Here is a 19,490-nt window from a genome sequence, read left to right as displayed (position 1 = left end):
AGGGCCAATCACGAACAGCTCAAACCTCAGGACCAGTTTCTCTGTTTGTCGAAACCACTAAACACCCCCAGACTTGCTCCACGACCAAGGAAGGAAAAACCCCAAGGTGGGGCCAACCCAGCCCCCTCCCTCTTTTCAGCCTCCACGTGGACAGCCCAGGGACAGAACTGCCATCACTGTCCACGGGACGAGCTAACTTCAAAAATCTCGGACGCGGAGTAGGAAGGGAAGGGGTCTCTGCTGGAAACTGGGACGCCGGCTTTTGTAGGCTTAAAAACAGATCAATTTTACTCTGAAGTTTAAAATGAAACATGCTCCTGTTTGGGAAAAGAATTTCATTAGGGGGAAAATATAATATAAAAATACCCATTTAGAAAGAATGTGCTATTAATTCTTAGCACTCTATGCAGAAGGGAAAATTGCATTTTTATCTAAATGGTTTTTCTGCATAAGCCATTTACAATATTCTTTGCCTCTCTGTAATAGGCCCCGCTGACATTAGTACCGGGACAAGCAGGCTTAGGGCTGAAATCGCCCTCGAACACATTTAATACACAACCTCTGAAAATCTATTCCAACAGGGACCTCAGCAAACGGGCCGGCATTCCTTTTTTAAGGAAGAAATAAATATTGCTAGGGCTGGGGGGAGAGAGATTGGGAGCGGTGTATGTTGATGAGGGAGGAAGGGACAAGATGGTTTAAGTTAAAAACAAATGCTCCGGGTCCCTTTAGCCAGCTGTAAAATTGCAACCATTTTTTGGGGGGGTGGGGGGAGTGTACGATTGCAACCATTTCACTGCCTGCATGTATATAGATGTGTGCTGTGATCCCACAAACACACACACACACACACACACACACACGGGTTTCCATCAAACAAGCAAAGAAGGAAAGGATGAAATTCAGGCTATGAAAACAAACTATTTTTAAACGCTAAAGCAAACACACCAAGATAGTAATACTGCTATTTTCCCATTAAACCAAGTTTCTCTCCATTTGAAAAGCGAGAGTAATCTAAACAGTCCTTCCAAACAAACTTCACGGAGTCTGGGTGTTGGGTGTTGTGGTCTCCACTGTTCCTAACAACGGAAAAAAAACCCCTCCGTGGAGACGCAAAGTCACAGGCGGGGATGGGGCCCGGCCACACGGCCACGTCCGGCCACGTCGCCCCGAACGTGTCCTCCCCTGTAACATCTCACGCCTGGGCGCCAAGTCGTCCCAAATTTCAAAACACGATACTTTTTCTTTATTCCAAAAAGTTTTGGGTTTTTTTTTTTTTTTTTTTTTTTTTTCAGAAAAGAAGTCTTCCAGCTCTTTCTCTCTTGGATGCTCAAAATAACTACCTGCTTATTACCAAATGTTGGGGAGCTAAATTAGCTCATTAAGGAAACGCAGGGGCTGGGATGGGCACCCAGGGTGGGGGCTCCTGCGATGTCACTGCCAGGAGCCAGGACCCCTCTGGCTGCTCTCTTCCGGCGTTGCCTGGCCCATAAATTCTTCCTTTAAAACCAGGAGTCCAGAAATGTCATAATTACAGCTGAGCCAGGTAACAGGTGTGCCCCCTCCCCCGGCCCCTCCCAGCCCCCAGCACGGTCGCCCAGAGGAGCCTCTGGAAGATTTAGTGGCCTGGCCTGGGGTGTCGTAATTACCGGAAACGACTCTGGTTTTAAGGGTTAGATAAAGACCCTCTCCAAATTTAAGGCCAGACACCAACGTCCATTAGACTTTAACGGGCCCACATAAAAAAAGAAATTGTATCCTCATCTCTCCAAATGCCTGTTTCCCCAGCGCCTCCAGTTCATCTCAGGCTGGCTCAGTGCCGAAAAATACTCCGTCCAGCCCTCGCTCTGCAAAGGCAGGGCCTCGGTGGCGACCGATGTGCCAGGAATTCAGCACATGGAGGCTGGGGGTGCTCGGGACACCATTTGCTCCGAAAGAGTTATGGTCAAAGCCTGGATTTTTGGTTGTTGTTTTTTTTTTTTTAAGTGGAATTTTAACCCATTATCTGGAAACAGAGAAATGGGAGAGCGAGGGGGACTCCAGAGAGGGAGAGAAGGGGCACCCACCCGGCAAAGCCCGGCTGACGCGCTCCCACCGTCAAAGTGACACATGCTCCCGTTAGAGACCCCACATTGGGAAAGGCCAGAGCTGCGGGCTGTTTTGCTTTGTTTTTCCTTTTCCCAGCTTTCCAGGCTTATGCATACTTTTTCTTCCTTCTTTGGAAGTCAAACCATGCATTTCTTAAAAGTCACACAGACACACACACACACACACACACACACGCCGCCACCATTTGTCAAGGCAGCAGAACGGAAGGTGCTGCAAAGAGGTTGAACATCCCAAACTCTCTGCCCAAGTGCGGAGACCTCTGGTCCGCGAAGGTGCTTGGCTCCCAGTCCGTTAAGAATTAACGCTCGGACACTCTCCCGGGTCCCAGAACTGAGGCACCAGGAGGAAGCCTGTGTTCTCTGGTCGTCCTCAAGGCTCTGGGAGGCCGGGTTTGCTGAACCTCTGGGCTTTTTATCCCCCCTCCCTGACAAGTGATGGGGCAAGGCGCCACCCGCCTTCTCCTCCTGTCCCAGGGAGGTGGTGGGAACCTAGACTGAGGGCATTATTCCATGCTGGGCGATGGGCCCCTCTAATGCCCATACACACACACACACACACACACACACACATAGGCACACACACGCACGCACAATTCTAATCCCAGCAAAATGCTTCACACGCACTGAGCACAAAATAAATGCTTATTAACTAAACTGACCCAAAATAGTGAAATGTAAAAGTAAATTAATCATGCCTCTCCCGGAGGCCTAACAGGATTACAAATTCGGCAAAAATTGACCACATGGAGATCAATATTCGTCTGCTTCAAAGTGAACGGGGCCAAAACTTTCTATGAGCTTCTTCTTGGGGGAAAATTATTTTTTCATTTCTCCTTAAGACGTTGTGGGCCAGCGTGTGTATGTATGTGTGCGCGCACGCAGGCAGGAACCGGCAAAAGGCATCCAAACCTTTTTGCCCAAACAATTTAGAAATAGTCACGGCATAAGGATCGTGAAATTGCTCCTGTTTTTAAAAGCCAAATTTTGATCCTAGTCTCCCTTCCCTCAAATACTAAACAACCACCAGAGTTACATTGCAGGGGACAAAAATGGCCAATTTGTTTTTAGCCAATTAGGCCTCTCCATGAAAGCATTAAGGGCTTCTGAAGGCTGGACCCGGGGTTCCCCGAAAGGGACGAAAGAGGAGACTCTCATTTCTCCAGCTCCTTTCCACATTGGGCTTTTCTCGAGTTGGGGAAATCTTCCTCTTGCTGAATTTGTCACTGACTTTGGTTCCCTTTTTGCCTACCATTCAGAAAAAGGAAAAAAATATACATCGTGTGGGAGGGCATCTCGGGGCGCGCTCAGTGGCTGTGAAAGCCAAGATTATGCCAGAAGGGGCTTCGGGCCGGGAGACAAGCCCCTGTGGCCACCTGACGGGGTCACCAGGATAAAGGTCGCTCCCTTTTCCCACCCCTACTCCCATTGTCCCTCTTTTATGGAAAGGTCCGGGCCTCGCCCCCTCCGCAGGAGTTGGCCACAGGCACGTTGCAGGGGCTGGACCCACCCAGGGCCTGTCTGGGACTTCATCCTGCCATGAGCCTGCCTCGGCCATTACCCAGACAGACACGGGCCCTGATTGCTAACAGACCCACGATGCTGCTATGCAGTCCCCAGCTGGGTCCTCGGTGTCAATGGACAGCCCCCGGTCCAGTAGGGAAAGCTCACCAAGCACTTTCTGTCCCTTGCGATGGCCAACACTGGCCCCCTGAGCAACTCACACGCCCTCAGCCTTGCCCAGGAGGAGGTGTCATAAATGACTTCCACACTTATAAATTATTTTCCACTCCTGAACCCCGAGAGTTGGCAAATAACGTGTCCATTCACAGGCATACGTTTCTCCCGGCCCCATCCATCCCTCTACCACAGCCCTCCCCCCAAGAAAATGAACCGCACCCCAATTTCCATCCAGTCTTCCTAACTGGGGGTGTTTCTCTCTCTGTCTTCTGGAAAAGGGGACAGATCGTCCACATCGGGAACTGGGCCCTAAAATTTTCCAGGGCTTTTTCAAACGGCCCGCGAGGACAGGGGAGAACCAACTCACTTCTCAGGAAAGTCTCAACCAACCTCGCTTTCTCTGGGAGTCTGAGCTTTGGGGGTTTCGAAGCAGGCTGGGTTTCCCGCAGACTTCCCCACCCCCCTCTGATCATACGATGGTCCCTCAGAAGTGTTTTACTCCTGGTGGTCGTTGCCGATCACTTGACAACGCTTGTATTCCAAGATGCAAGGGCGTCTGAAAACACTGCTTCTGTAACCGAAAAGGTTCACATCTTTTTTTGACACCTCACCCTGCCCTGAATGACTAGACAAACAGGAAACAGTGTGCGTGTGTGTGTGTGTGTGTGTATACGTGTGAGTGCATGCGTGCGTGGAGGGGTTCACCCATTAGCTGTCATCTCACATTCCAGGAGCTCCCAAATACCACCAGAAAAACCAGACGAGGGACGCTGGGGCCCTCAACTTCACAGCAGAGGGATCTCCCCAGCCACACCACCACCCAAAGCCAGGGCCGTCAGAAAGCCCGCAACACGCCAGGGAAATTTTTCCCTGAAGCTTTAAAATCAAATGAAAGCTTCGTGCCCCAAAGCTCTTTCCATTCTGATCAGCACCAAGAAGGAAAAACTAATTGTAATGCCTCAACAACCGAACGCGTCTACGGGCCACTTAGTTTTCCCAAGACAGGCCGCTCCAAGAGAAAACAGAAGAAACAGAACTGTCCGAGTGTCTTGGCACCAAAGTTTGCCCTCATTTCCTCCAAAGGCGTGACAAGGGCCATCTACTTCTGAGGAACTGTGGAGAGGATTTTCGAGACATGCAGGGGAAACACAAGACCCGGTTCTCTTCCCGGTGTCTCCGAAGTGCCCAACTTTCCAAGGAGCTTCGACAGCGGTGGGTCCCAAATGGGCCTTCCCCAAAGCATTTCCAACACGGCTCACTTCACCCAAACCAGATACTAGCATCAGGGAGTCAGTCTGCAACCCAGAAAACCAGGGACCAATGGAAGAATCAGACCCCAGTACCAAACATTTTGGGCAAGGCCAAGATTTTCCATGGAGAAGTCAAAGGTGAGAGGTCAGGCAGAGACTTAGGCCCACACAGCTGATTCTACAAACACAACTGGAGTTCACTGGACTCCGAGCTTTAAAGACGAGAACATAAAAACCTGCTTTCCCTCAACAATGTGGGTGTGAATTGGGATGTTTATTGGGGTTGTTTTTTTTTTTTTTCATTTCCTCCCTTTTTGGACACGTCCATTCCATGTAAGATGTTCCTTCTGGGACCTTCAGAAAGAGAGCCAGCAAGTTAGCATGAACGGGCTAAGATCTCCAAACTATTAAATTCAATTGCCTTGTGTTTAAAGGGCATCTGGGTCCCCACGCTGGTGTATGAATCGTGAAGGGACACGCACGTGCCTGCTATAAAGTTCCCTCGGATCCGGCTTCACAGGGAAGCCGTTGATTAGGAAAACCTACCAGCTTGCTCAGCCAACCAGGAGAAGGAGAGTTTGGGCGACAGTCAACCTCCCCCCTACTCCGTAGGTACCAAGGGTGCCTCCAACGTGGCCGTGTCGGGCCAACACTGGAAGCTTCTGGGGAACCTGAAACAGACCCTTGGATGTCAAGACTCGGGGGACCTGTGGCAGTTTCTCCCCGTGGTGCCCCTCCCTCTGGGCAGACGCGTGTTGGGAGCAGACACTCCGTTTGCTTCCCAAACCTCGGAGGCTGTTGATTAACATGCAGACCAGCAAACAAAGCGGGTCTCAGCATCCTATAATAATCACGCCCTGAGAGAGTGATGTCTTTCAAACGTCCCTCCGCACTCGGGCACGTGAAACCTGAGCCTGCTTTTCGATCCTGCTCACAAAATAAGTTTAGAGTGTTTGCACCCTGGAAGTACACACCCCACGACAAGGTGTCTTCTCAGCCACGCTCTACGAAGCAACGGATTGCTCCGGCGAGGCTGAGGTTGGATGCCGGCTGTCGTGTCACTGGAAGATGGCAGGAAATGATCAGGGCCACCTTTGTGCTGCGGAGACCCATCCAGCAAAATGTGCCCAGGCCCCACGAACCATCTCGGCCTTCAGGTCCTGTTCGCCACTTCCCCGGGACCCTGGGTGGCATTGAGCTGGGGACTCCGGCTGAGCTGTTGTGCCTCAGGACACAGAGGGACCCTGCAGGCAGGGCCGTGACTAATTCGAAAGCCCAGCTTCGTCTCCACCGCATCGTTGGTACCAAAAGATTACAATAAAGGAGTGGAATTTCCATAAATGAGAAGCAGCGTTCGCTTCCCACAACGGGTGGGGGTGGGAGTGGGGGCGGTGGGGAGGTGGGGGGAGGCGCCGATTCAAAGATTCCTCTCCTGGCAGGAGACTGGTGTGAGCTGAACTCAGCCAGAGAGACACCTCCACGCACGCTCACGCACGAAACCCAATGAGGGGCAACGTGCGTCTGCGACTGAAATACTCCGGATCAAAGTCACCCACGGCCCCAGGAGGCCCCGAGAGGCCGAGATTTCGTAATTAGGATCTTCAAAAATCCTCCCTCTATTTTTAGGACTGGAGCTCATTCAGTCCTTTGCAGACTCAGAACCTGTCAGCTAAGGCCATTGAGACTGAAGGGTTAGCTCCTGTCCCCCCTCGCCTTCGGAAAGCAGATTAGGGGGGAAGTGGAGGGGTGGCTTCAGATCTGATGGAAATGCACTTGGCCATGCATATGTATACGTGCGTATGCTGGGGGGTGCCGGGGAGAGAGGGGGGCTCCTTCACACGCTGAACTGCACATTGCACGGGGCCCTGCCTCCCTCCCCTGAGACCCAGACCCCTTCCGTTGGCTCCAGCGTGTGTGCGAGAAGTCAAGGAAACTTGAAAATCTTTCTCCCAAATGTCTGTCTTCTCAATCACGCACTCATGTATACATCAACAACTCCGCCACGAGCGATCAAATCCCACACTCAAATCTGTCCACCCAAGACGCACCTAAATATAGACCGTGTCCTAAAACAAACACATGGCCGGCGAGTCCCCATCCCGACGTGAGTCAACACGATGAGGCTGGACTGTTCCGGCCCCTCCAGACCAAAGGCTGGGGTAGAACAAGCAGGGGTCTGTGAGAACAGGATAGACGGGGACCCCACTGGTTTCAGGGGGCCCCCGATAAACAGAGGACCCCTCTGGCATGAGAGGATTGGATGTTTTTATGTTGCGATGCACTTGGGAGGCCTCCTTGCTCTCACACACTCCCCAGACATTTGATCCTATTATGTAAAGCCACAGCCTTTTAATCTCTAAAAATAACCAAACAGAGGTAAATACAGTATTCCTCACCAAGAGTATTTATCGCCTAAATGCTCTCGGCAAAGCTGATCACTCCCTGGGCAAAGAACACGATCCGACGTCATTGTCACTCAAGTGGAGACAAACAGGTCACAAGTGATTGTGCTAAATTTTCCAGCAGAGAGTGACTTTAGGAGATCCCGCACAATCCCAGCGATGCCCTCAAGTTGGTCCTTTTACAGGGGGAAGAATTTTCCTCCTCTAATTTCACCTGGTCCTCCCAGACTGTTTATTAAAGATGTATATTTTATATCAACAGAGGGTATCCAATAACTTCTTGGCGAGAGCAGCCATATTTTCAAAACCTATTAAGATTCTTTGTGGAAATTTAAATACCTCTGTCAGGCAAACAAAATCATATCAGGAATCATAGAATTTCATTGCTAGAAAGAGAAATTAGATTAACCAACCCTCACTCCTTTCCTAGAAACCTCAATAAAATAGAAGTACATTTCAACAGTCTCTTATTTCCGGTCTAAAGGGGCCTCGCAAGAAATCTAAATGAATTTATATTAAAGAAAGCTATACCTGAGGAAAGCCCTTCAATCTACAAAAATTGCACATTTTATATGTATGAATATATAAGTATATATCGCCCAGTAGAAGGCAATGGCTACTTAAAATCGAAACAGCCAGAAAACTCCAGTGGCAGAAACCATGACAAGTTCAACACCGCTAAGCTTTGGCCCCTTAAAACATCCTTGTCCTTTATTAATATTTAGTAGAAATGTATAATTGCAGATGTGTGCTAGGTTGGGGTTTTATGTCGGGAGGCGGGCTAAGAAGACAGGTTTATTACAGCCATGAAATATTAAACAAGCAGCAAAGAACAGTAGTTGTATGTCGTGGTCTAGCCAGGGAGCAGGCAGGCCCCAACTTCAGCTGCACAAAGGGGGCCCTATCTGTTTACATTACCCCTGATTAACACCTGCAAAGTTTTGGGTTACATCTTCCGGAGGCTCAAAAGTCACATGAAGGCATGCAACCCTTGCTGGGTGATTTCGCAGGGAAGCAGGACTGCAAGGCTCCTTGCGTTCCCCAAACAAGTCTGAGTGAGCTTTAAAAATTCTCTCCACGGTATGGGGCAGGGGGAAAAGGACTCAAAAACCAGGGCTTTGCTCTGAGGCTAGGACCTACCCCAGGCCGCCCCTCCCCACATCTGCCCCACGTCTAAAGAAATTCAATGTTCAAATCCTGCCAGCCTAGTATTTCTCAGTGCTGCTTCCTATGTTCCGACTGGAACACAGAGAAGCATGAAATTCCAAAAATTTCTTCCGCATCACTGTAAAAATATCAGTCTTCCAAAAAGGGCAGGATTGAGTGCAGAGCCTATACCGAGACCACTCCCATCTCAATGTGCGTGAAAGAGCATTTCTAGACCCTCCCGGTTTGCAAGACAGAGAGCTACCAAGGGAAAGGAAGTTTGGCAAGGAGAAACTTCCTACAGAATACAGTTAATTCAACTTTTGAAAATTGTCAGGGGCAGGAGCAGGGAAAACATACTTTTTCCAACTTTTTCCAATTATCATCTATAATCTATCACTATTTCTCCTTCTCTCTCGGTGTAGAAATTCTTCTATAACCACACACCTATTACGAAGATAGGCGGATGATTTCGCAAACTATTTTTAGGTTTACGTAATCCTCACTGATTTAAGAGATGTCTGAATAGGCCCAAACTTAGGCTGGCTGGGTTTTCTTTTTTTTTTTCTCTTTTCCATAACCTCACCCTTCCCCCACTCCAACTTTGTGCAAAAAGAGCGTCATGCTCAGATGTAGGATTTCATTATATAAAAGTTGTTTGGTGGGTTGATTAAGAAGTCAAGGGAAGCATAATTTGGAAAGGTTAGCTTTCCTGGTTTAAAAAAAAAAAATCGTAATCACATGTGATTCTCGCCTAGACTTTGTGAGAACTGCAACTTGCCAGTCATGTCCCCTCCCCTCCCAAGGACATCTTAAAGCCCATAAGACACTCTGGGCACGTCCCAGTGGCCGCACGCCTTGTGCAGTTCTGAAGACTTATTCGTTCCCTCCAATCCGAGCACAGATCATTTTGTTAAATACCGACTAGTATTTTGTCATTGGAGCGAAGAATTTCAGAAACGGTGTTAATATTTAATCACATTAGTACTGGCGTGTTTTACGGCGTGACAAAATAAAATATCATTACAAAAATGGGCTTTGCCTGGAAGGGGGGAGGGGGTGGATGGAAAAAAAGTGCTTGCCCGGGCTGGAACCTAGAGAAGGTGTATTCAAGGCCATTGCTCACCGCTGCTCGTGGCTAAGGGGATCATGGGCATGATTTTTAAGGAAAAGCAGAAGGTTTTTGCTTTCCATTTTTTTTTTTTTTTTTTTTTTTTTGACTGTATTTTGAAGTGGCGCAATTCACTCTGATTTTCAGCCAGGGGATTCAGGGGCCTGTAGTAAGCTCTGTGTACCTATTTATACAACGTGTGCAGATGGAACTGCAGGGTGTTATCATAATGAAAAGTTTAATCATCCTTATTTACTAGCAGTGAGGGAGCAGGGATCGGATGCACATATCTTACGAAGCCCTAACTAGCAATCCCAGGGCTGCAGGAGCTTCGAGTGACCTCAGTTCAGTGCTTTATCGAGGAAACTGTCCTTCCCACCTCACAGAGTGGAAAACAAAGGAGGTCAAGTGGGTGTCCCTGCCAATGCTTATAAGGCAGCCAGTCCCCCCGCCGGTCCCCGAAGGAAGGAAGTCCCAGTCCTCCTCAGTGCAGGGGAGGGCCTCATTTACCTTACAGGGGAAATCAACCCGAAAGTGACTAGCATCTGCTTCCAAAAAAATATTCTCGCTCCTCTGACAGTGATAATAAAACAAACAAAACATTTCTTTACTGACATTTCTTCAGTCACAGCCCGGCATCTTTCCCCGCCCCAAAGGAATGACTTGAAAGGGATGGGGAGAGACACTTACAAAAAAAAAAAAAAAAATCTCATTAAAACCGCCCTATACTCCTCCATCTAGTCTACTAAGGCTCTTTAAAAGACTCAAAGGTGAAGTGCTACTGGTTTTTCTTTATTAATTCTCTAAATCAGGTTTGGTTGTGTTGTTTTTTTTTTTTTTAACTTTTCTCACCCCATTTTAGCCAATGTGTTCTTAATTACTGAGGGGGGGTAGGTGGGGGGAGGGGCGGCCGGGCCAGGCCAGGTAGAAGTGACAGGGGCTGAGATTTGTGCTAACCAGCTATTGATCCAGCCAGATCGAGATGTTGTGTGCAAGAAAATAAAAGGGGGCGGGGTGGGGGGGCGTTAGCAAGCAGGATGCCGTGTCCAACTCCATTTTTAAAAGGAGGAGAAAAAAAAAGGGAGAAGAAGCTGAGGGTCCCAAACTAACCAATTTATGGCCTTGCCTGGGAGGAGGCTGCAGAATGCTGATGCTGGCGGTGGCGTCTGCTGTGCATGCTAAACACCCGGCTTCAAATGAGTGAGCTCGTCCCGGGCGTCCCGGGCTGGGCAGTAACCGCGGAACAAAGAGAAAGGCAGAGAGGCTGCATTCATGAATTAGAAAACCTAAGCGGGAAAAACTACCGGAGCTGGGCGCCTTGAAAGCCCCGAGTTCTGAACCCAACTCCCGCCCTACTCCCCTTCCCCTTCCTCCTGCCTCTCCCGGCCCCCATCACATTCTAAAACCTACCCTCACCTTAAACCCAGGGTCAAGAGACGGCAGGATGTGGGGAGGATGAGGAAAGCACAGGCAGGGAGGAAAGAACACAAGAGAGGGCAAGAATCAGGAGGAACAGTTTTAAAAAGACAGGGTTAAATTGCCAGCCATCCATAGTAATAGCCTGCCCGGTGAAACCAAGGGAATGTAACCAGGGTTTAAAAGAAAAAGATAGGAAGAAAAAAAAAAAATGATGTTACCTGGTTTTAAGAAGCCATTTGCCATATATATGTGGGTTTTTTTTTTTAAATAAAAAAGCTTCATTAAAATAAAATGGTATCTACTGCAGCCTAGACATCTTTAGGTGAAAAAGAAGTGTTATTAGTTTAACTGGAATGGCAGTGAGTTCACTAACCCCACCCCTCCCACCTTAAAGGCCTGCGGGCCTGGTGGGGAGGGGTGCTTAGAATGCAAAAGAGAGCTGGGACTGGACATCTGTCACCAAAGCCAAGGGAGATATTGACAAACGCGGGTCCTTTGTGTCTTAAGAATATATATCCATATCCCCATGCACAAATGATGTCCTGATGAGTGGCCTGGTCTCTGACAGGCGGGCTCCACCCCGGCCCCCCAGCCACCACCAAATGTCAAGGAGATTTTGCACCCTGCAAAGGTTCCCTGCCTCCTCCAACCCCCACAGGTCTCCACTTTTTCAATGCAACTCTAATAGTTAAGAAGAGACAAAACAGCCATTCATTAGGAACAAATGTCAAATTAGGCGTCGCCTCCAAGTGATGCTGCCGGCACCGAGGCTGGGAACTTTTTTGCTAAAGATGCTGGCTCCTTACAGAGCTGGAGGCTGGCGGGGGAACTAGGAAAAGGTGGGAAGGCATTTACGCAACTTCTCAGGTGTCCTGCCAGGAAAGGGGGCCCAGGACTCCTCAAAAGTGGAACCAACCTGAATGCTGCAGTGGGGGGCGATCCCAGCGAGAAAGGAAGGGGCCGGTTCTCTGGGCAACTCAGCTAGAACTGGGGGTGGGGACAGGTAATGACACGATTCCCAAAGGGCTGCCTGCTGAGTAAGTTCTCGCCACCCTGCGGCACTAGAATCCACCTGGCAGCAGCTGGGGGTGGAGGTCTGTCCCCACAGCCCTGGGTGTAACCAAAGGAGGGGTGCGCAGCTCTGAGTTGAGGATTAGGAAGACCTGTATCCCCCAAACCCCAAGGGACTCCAGGGGCAGAGGCCGAGGCCTGCACTGGGGATGGGGCGGGTCGCCGGGAGAGTGAGAAGGGAACGAGTGCGCATATACCTTCTTTGTTGTTGGGGTTCTGGGGTTTGGCCTTCTCCCAAGGCGCCAGCGTCTTGTCATCGTCCGCGCCGTCCACCAGGGCCTTGTCAGAGGGCATGTACCAGGCAGCACTGTGCTCCGCCATTAACGAGTCCAGGTCGATGGTGCTCATGGCACTCTTGACAGCTTCGGAGCAGCAGCTGCCCAGCTCGCTGTCGCCGTTCTGCACGCCCGCGGCCCCGACGGCGCACTCGCCCTTCTTGCCGCCCTTGAGCCCCAGAGGCTGGTCCTCGGAGATGCTGAACTGCTGCCTCTGCAGCTGGATCTGCGCCTGGAGGATCTCCAGGGGATGGATCTCGTCGGGTGGCGGTGCGCCGCTGCTGCTCGTGGGGGTCCGGACCTGCTCCAGGCCGGGCGTGCCCGGATGGCCCGTACCCCCACCGCCGCCGTAGCTGTCAGGGGTCGAGGTAGAGGTAGACATGATGCCCAGGCCGAGCGCGGGCGGGGGCGCCTTCGGTCCGTGCTCCCCGGCGCCTACCCCACGGGGAGGGAGTTTGGGCGAGCCGGTCACCAGGGGGCTCCTGCTCGCTTTGGCCAGGGCTGGGGGGTTATCGGAGCTGGACGACACCTCGTCCTCATTGGCGTAGCTAGTGCTCACCTCGTCCGAGGCGAACTCGCCCACGTGCGGCGAACTACCGTCCGACTTGGCCCCGCCGTCCAGGGACGCCATAAGGTCCGGCTGGTCCCCCAGGAGCAACTCAGCCCCCTTCCCCCACGACGGTGACGTGAGCGCCTTCTCGTGGGGTGTCGTTGCCCGGCGAGTCTCGCCCGCGGAGCTTCCCCCGACGGCAGCGCCTGAGGCTGGCTGCTGCCCTGGGCTCACCCCAGGTGCGCCCCCGCTGTCCGGAGCTGCTGAGTACTTGTCAAAGAAGGTCCCGGGGCTCACGTGACCACTGTCCCTTTTTCTGCGACCCCGTCCCCGGCCACCACCCCCGGGAACTGGCTTGCCGTCATTCCCCGACGTTGATTCTAGGTTGTAGTTGGGGGAGAGACTGGTGCCGTCCCCCTGGGCGGGTGTGTTGGGCGGCCCCGAGGCTTTGGAGCTGCTGCTACTAGTCCCGGACGGGCCTCCCGGTCCTGGGGCCCCAGGAGCAGTCCCTCCCGGGAAGTAATCCGAGCCCGGGTTACCCGCCACGGCCGCGCCGTCGGTCTCGTTCTGGCTCAGTTTCCTCTTGCCCTCGGGCGGGTTCTTCTTGTTGAAGGTCACGTTGAGGTTGGGGGCCCCTAGGCTGGCGATCATGTTCTGGCAAGCGGTGGAAAGCGCAGCCAGACAACTCTGGCCGAACAGGTTGTCCTTGGAGCTGGGCTTATTGAAGGAGCCCAGCGACAGCGCGCCCAGCTTACTGGCCGAGGTGCGCTGGCTGGGCTGGAAATCAGGCTGTGGCGGGTAGGCACCCCCACCGCCCCCGCCGCCGCCCGAGCTGCCACCGCCCCCGCCTGCGCTCGGGGGTGAGTTCACGCCTGGACCACTGTGTGGCGTGGCCTGTCGGCTCGCTGCGCCAAACGGAAAGCCGGGCTGGCCCCCCAGCGCGGGCGCAGCGAAGTCTGGCGGCGGTGGCCGGCGCTCCGAAGGAGCGCTGGGCAGCCCCACCCCGGCCCCAGGCGACTGCAGCTGGCCCAGGCCGGCCAGGCTGCCCCCGAACTGCAGGCCCGGCGAAGGCAGCGCGGGCACGTGGCCCTCCCCGGGCATCCTCAGCGGCTCCTGCAGAGGGCCCCGGTACAGCACCCCAGACCCGCCAGGCGGAGGGGGAGGCGCCAGGCTGGGGTCGTGCGGCCCGCAGTCAGCAGGCAGGCCCGAGCCGCCCATCCTGCGGGGTAGCAGGTCTCCGGGCGGCGGGTGCGGACCTGGGAACCATGCGCTCTCCTGCGCCAAGTGCGGCGCCTGCTGCTCGAAGGTTCCCAGGCGCCCCGCGCCCGCGCTGCCGCCTTCGCGCTCAAAGTTCGGCTGAGCCAAGCCGCCCACCGGGCCGCCATGCACCAGGCCGCCCTGGCCCACGTCCCCGGGGTGGCCTAGCTGGGCTAGGTTGGGCTGGCGCAGCCGCTGCTGCTGATTCCGCGACGCCATCTGTTTAATCATGAGGGCCGCGTTTTGGCGCTGCTGCTGCTGTTGCTGCTGCTGCTGCTGTTGCTGCTGCTGCTGTTGCTGCTGTTGCAGGGACTGGTGGTCCGGGACAGGGTGCTGCAGGGGCGGCCCGGAGGGGAAGCTGTCGGGCACGGGCGGCGTGAACTCGCCGGGTAGGCCCGGGTAGGCAGAGGGTGAGAGGTGGTTGTCCAGAGCGCCGTTGTGCATGCTGCCGTTCCACGAAGCGCAGCGGTCCACTCCCGCGCTGCCCGGGAAATCGAAGCGCGGCCTCTTGGCCACGTTCATGTAGGGGGGCGCATCGAAATGCTGCAGCCGCTGGTTGGGCGCCTGCTGCGGAGGAGGATGCTGCACGTTGAAAACCGGCTCGGAGTAAGGGTGCATGCTCCGGTTCTCCAGCCGGTGGATGGGGTATTCGAATTGCGCGTGCTGGCTGGGCAGCATGGGGCCTCCGTCCTGCAGGCCGCCGCTGGGCGTGCCAGCCTCGCCCTGCTGGGGCCGAGGGAGCGCAGGCGGGCACGAATTTTGTCGGACCAGAAGCCCGGGTGGCGGCGGCTGCTGCTGCTGTTGCGACTGCTGCGGGGGCTGTTGCTGAGGGGGCGGCGGGGCCGGCTGGGGCGGCTGCATTAACGGGTGCCTGGAGCCCACTCCGGGCTCCAGACCCACAGGCATCTTGCGGGCCCCGCCGAACCTCTCAAAGAACACACCATGCTGCTGCTGCTGCTGCTGCTGTTGCTGCTGCTGCTGTTGCTGCTGCTGCTGCTGCGGTTGCTGGGCGTGCATTTTGGACAAGCCCACCATGCCCGCGGCTCTGGGCATGGCCGAGGCTCCCGGGAAAGCGCCCCCAGGAACCTGGCGACCCGCCGCATAATGAGGCAACTGCCCTTCGGAGTCAGAAGGCGAAAACATGTCAAAATGTCCCGAGGGCGCCTCGCCCGGGTAATTGTATTCCAGCGAGTCGACGGCTCCTTGGTTCGCCACCCTCCGGGGCTCCAGACTGTGGGAATCGGAGCCGCTGGAGGAGGGCAGGCCGTGGAAGGAGGCGGCTCGGTTAGGGCTCTGGTCCAGCGGCAGACACGGGGCAGGCACAGCGTGGCCGGAGGCACCCGAACTGTGGAAGTCCGGGAGGTTTCCTGGTCGCTGAGGGCCGAAGCTCTCTGGCCCCTGGCTCTCCGCCATGTGCTCATAACCCTCGGCGAAGGGCGGCTGGCTGCCCAGGCCGCCGGCTGCGCCGCCGTAGCCGAGCAGGCGACCCCCATGCAGGCACGAGGCCCCCGGATCCGGGCCACCAAAGTTGCCCCCAAAGTGGGGGTGATGCTGGTGGGGATGGTGGCTTCCCGGGTGGCCGTGATGAGGCTGCTGGCCGCCAAAGAAGCCGTGCACAGGCTGCGCCTGTAGCCCCCCTGCGTGTAACTCCGAGTGACCGCGCGTGTGGAAGCCGTATGGCTCCATGTTCATGCCCAAGATCGGGGGCTCGCCCAGCGCACTCATGGCAGGGTCCACGGGGCCAGGGGGTGGCCCTGTGTGGAAAGCCGGAGCCTTAAAATGGGTGTTCATGCTCAGTCCGGTCTCGTTAAAGTTCCTCTCGCCCTGGCCGGCGTTCCTGCTGTTGATCTGGGGCTCGAATTGGTCCAGCCCAAACATACTTGGCGGGGGGCAGGGGGGATCAATAGGGCATGACAGCTTGCTCTCCGCGGCGCGCCTCCGGCCAGCTACTCGTTCCAGCCCTGGATTGGGTGCTCCGGGGCGCTCAGCACCGCGGGGGCGCAGCGCGCACCGCCACCCCGCCTGGCGTGGGGAGGCTAGGGGCTATCAGCTCCGCTCCTGAAGCTCTGGCTCTGCCCCGGGGAGGGCCTCTCATATCTTACGAGGCCGCGGGGCCTCCAAAAGCCGTGTTGGGGGACCCATACCCCGGGCAGTTGGCACAGCCGCGGGTGGGTCTGCGGGGAGGGGACGGAGCCGCGGGTGAACAGAGACAAAAAGTTAAGTGGGGGGAAAGGGGGAGGGAAGGGAGGTGGGAGAGCAGAGCGATCACCTTCTTAAGTCCGATTGGGTCGGCTGGGGAGCCCCAGGACGCCGCCCGCAGCCTCCCGGAGTCCGTAGCGGAGCTGTTTAGGGCAGGGGAGGGAGACCCTTCAAAGCAGCGCTGGCTCCGGGCACCGACCGAGCGGTCCCTCCCCCCTCCCCCCGGAGTCCCAGCGCTCCGCTGCCCAAGCCTCCACCGAGCACGATCGGCTTGCACAGTCCCCGTCGGCTCCGGGCGACCGGCTGCTGCTTCTTCAGCGGGTCGGAAGACTGGAGGCTCCGCTCGGCATCGCCGGTGCTGGCCCCCGAGCTGAGGACGCAGAGGGGCTGGAGAGGCAGCAGGCGCCGGGGGTTGGAGCGGAGGGTCGGGGGAAAGGCGCGGCTCCCCTGCTTGGCGGTGGGTGCGCTGCGCACGGCGCGCCGCTTCGCGGCCACGTCCGCCGCCTGCCGCTTCTGTCCTCCGCCGTTGGGTCTTGGAGTTCGCTCGAGTCTCCGCGCACCGTCGCAGGCGCGGGAGGGCAGCGAGAAGAGGGATTGGGTCGCTCCAAGGCTCCGGTTCCCTGCCTCCGCGCCGAGGTGCTGCGCGAGTCCCCCTCGGACCCGGGGAAGGGGGGGCGTACGCGGGTTGTGGGGCCACGCTGGGCGAGCAAGCTAAGGCGTTCCGGCTGCGCTCTTGGAGCCTGGAATAGGGGGGCGGGGGCAGCTCTGGGGGGTCTCCGCACCCCTCTCCAGACTGGCGGGGGGGCTCTGCGTGGGGCGTTCCGAGGGTCTCGGCTCCCCTCTCTGTGTCTGCCTCTCGCCCAGCGCCGGGAGAAGCAGCAACAAGTTTTGCATTTCAGCAATCAATTTCAGCCATTACATTTGCACCAATCAGCGCCGCCCAAGCTCCGGGCCCGGGGCGGGGCTCGCTCTTAAGGTGGTCCCGGGTCCTGGCTGCCGAGGCCCCAGCCACGAACCCGCACTATCCCAGCTCTGGGGTCCCCAGCGCCCGCATTGCCTCGGGGTCCGCCGTCAGTGCGCTGGGGGCGCGCCCTGGCCTCCGGGCACACCGGGCCATAGAGGGCGCAAGCGGAGGGGAATGGCGGGAGCTTGGCTTTGTTCACCCCCTTCCCATTCACACTGTTCCCAACTCCCCACCCCCAACTGGAGCGAAACCCGCCGGGTGGGCAGGGGGCGGGGAGGTGGGCGGTGAGCGGTGCGGGGCGCTCAGACAATGGGGTCGCCAGTCAAAGCCCCTGGACTCGCCAAGGAAAGTCGCTAAGCGTCTACTGCCCTGAATTCAGTAGAACCCTCTGCTCGCCACTAGCGGCGCCCAAGTTAGCCGGCCATGGGATTTTCTTGGAGGTTAAAACAGACGGGGAACCCCGAAGTTAGGGGTCTCCCCGAGAGACCCGGGCACTTGGTCACTCCTCCCTCACTGGGGCGCTCACAATTGTTCCCTAACCCCACTGTCCGTGGTTCCTGGGTCTCAGCCGCCGCCTTGGGCCCGAAGGAGCCGAGACCACTCCGACACTTTATGGGGGACACATCGGATGAATCCAGCACCCCGAGAAACTCGCGCGTAGAGGACGCGCCCGCGGGCCGAGCACCTTGCTCTGGCCACCCCCTCCCAAGGCCCAGGCCTTCTGCGGGTGTGAGGTTGGCCTCCTTAAGAGATCAATTAAACTGGAGAGGCCACGGAACGGAATTGGGTTGTGATACTAAAATCAATAGGAGTAATTTAATATCTGCCCTGCTCTTTATGAAATATTTATCCCAATAATCTTAGTTAAAATGTTTGGATCTTCCTGATCCCCACCGAGGCTGAAATCTATCTTGCAATTAGGAGTTGGAAGTTAGAGGTGATGCAGGGTGGTGGAGGTGTTTATTCTGTGTGCCTGTGTGTGCGCGTATGTGTGCTCGGTGTGTCTGTGTGTGTGTATCTGTGTGTGTGTGTGTGTGTGTGTGTTTTCCTCCCTAAAGTGTGTGTAGGAAAGAGGAGGAGGGGAGAAGGCCTTTAATTTTCCTTGCCATAAAATAGCACCAGGCGATTTTGCTAGCAGGCCAGCATTCTTAGGAGAAGGGGCGGAAAAAAAGAACTTTCTTTGAAGTGGCCCGATATCGCAGTTAAATCTAAATAAAATTAAACACGGTGTATAAAAATGCCTTTCCCCCCCACAAAAGAAAGTGTTTATCGCCCAAGTCTGTCTAGCGTTTGCTAAATTGCGCATGAAATCTGAAATGAAATAAACGTTATAATAAAACCAACCCCTGAGCCCTTTTTATTTAAAAACCTTAGATTAAGCACTCCATCGTCGCGGGCGGGAGTTAAAAAGTTACCACGTCGGGCGCACAGATTCGCTGCTCCCCCGAGCTGCTGCCGATAGGAAGGTAGCGCTGGGTATTCGGGACCCCACATGCCTGGACGATAGGCTCACATTTGGGGGAGAGGGATAAGAAGCACAGTCTACAGGGAATTTGGAAGAAAATACCCTGCCCCTCCCCCCCAAAAAATAAAATAAAAACAAAAAACAAATAATAAAAACCAACAACTTTAAAACTCAGAAAGCCAAAGCAAGCTCAGATCCAAGGCCCTTCCCAGGGCCTCCCTGTTGTGGACGTCCACAGATATACATTTTTTTCTTTTTGAAATTAAAAATGAAAATGACCCCCACCAAATATGGGGTCCATAAATAAGCATGGGGAAGAAGTATTTGTACAGGGCGGCGGAGTTTTTAAAGGATTTTTCTGCAGGATCAGGTTGTTGGTCTGTGATTAAATATTGATTTTGTGTAATTAGTTTTCATGTGAACTATCCTCTTGCTGATAGCTTAGAGGTTTCAGAACTAGAAAAGAAATGGAATTGGACATGGAAATTATTACTTAGCAAAGTGACAGGGAAGTGAGAGCCAGAGAAAAGACTGAGGCTTTGCTGATGTAGGCACGAAAAAAGAAAGGGGCTGGGTAGGACTCCGGTGAGCCCCTC

General features: G+C 54.7%; 1 protein-coding gene across 1 annotated transcript in view; it reads right to left on the bottom strand.

Moving 5' to 3' along the window:
* Positions 1-16,144, bottom strand: part of MN1 (MN1 proto-oncogene, transcriptional regulator) — a 44,151-nt gene extending 28,007 nt beyond the window's left edge. Inside the window, exon 1 of the mRNA XM_069497459.1 lies at positions 12,382-16,144. Coding sequence (XP_069353560.1) covers positions 12,382-16,144 — 3,763 coding nt within the window. The remainder of the gene's footprint in view (positions 1-12,381) is intronic.
* Between the last annotated feature and the right edge of the window lie 3,346 nt (positions 16,145-19,490).

This window comes from Eulemur rufifrons, chromosome 21 (assembly GCF_041146395.1).
Source record: "Eulemur rufifrons isolate Redbay chromosome 21, OSU_ERuf_1, whole genome shotgun sequence".
In the NCBI taxonomy this organism is placed as follows: Eukaryota; Metazoa; Chordata; class Mammalia; order Primates; family Lemuridae; genus Eulemur; species Eulemur rufifrons.
This window is presented reverse-complemented; position numbering and strand designations above follow the sequence as displayed.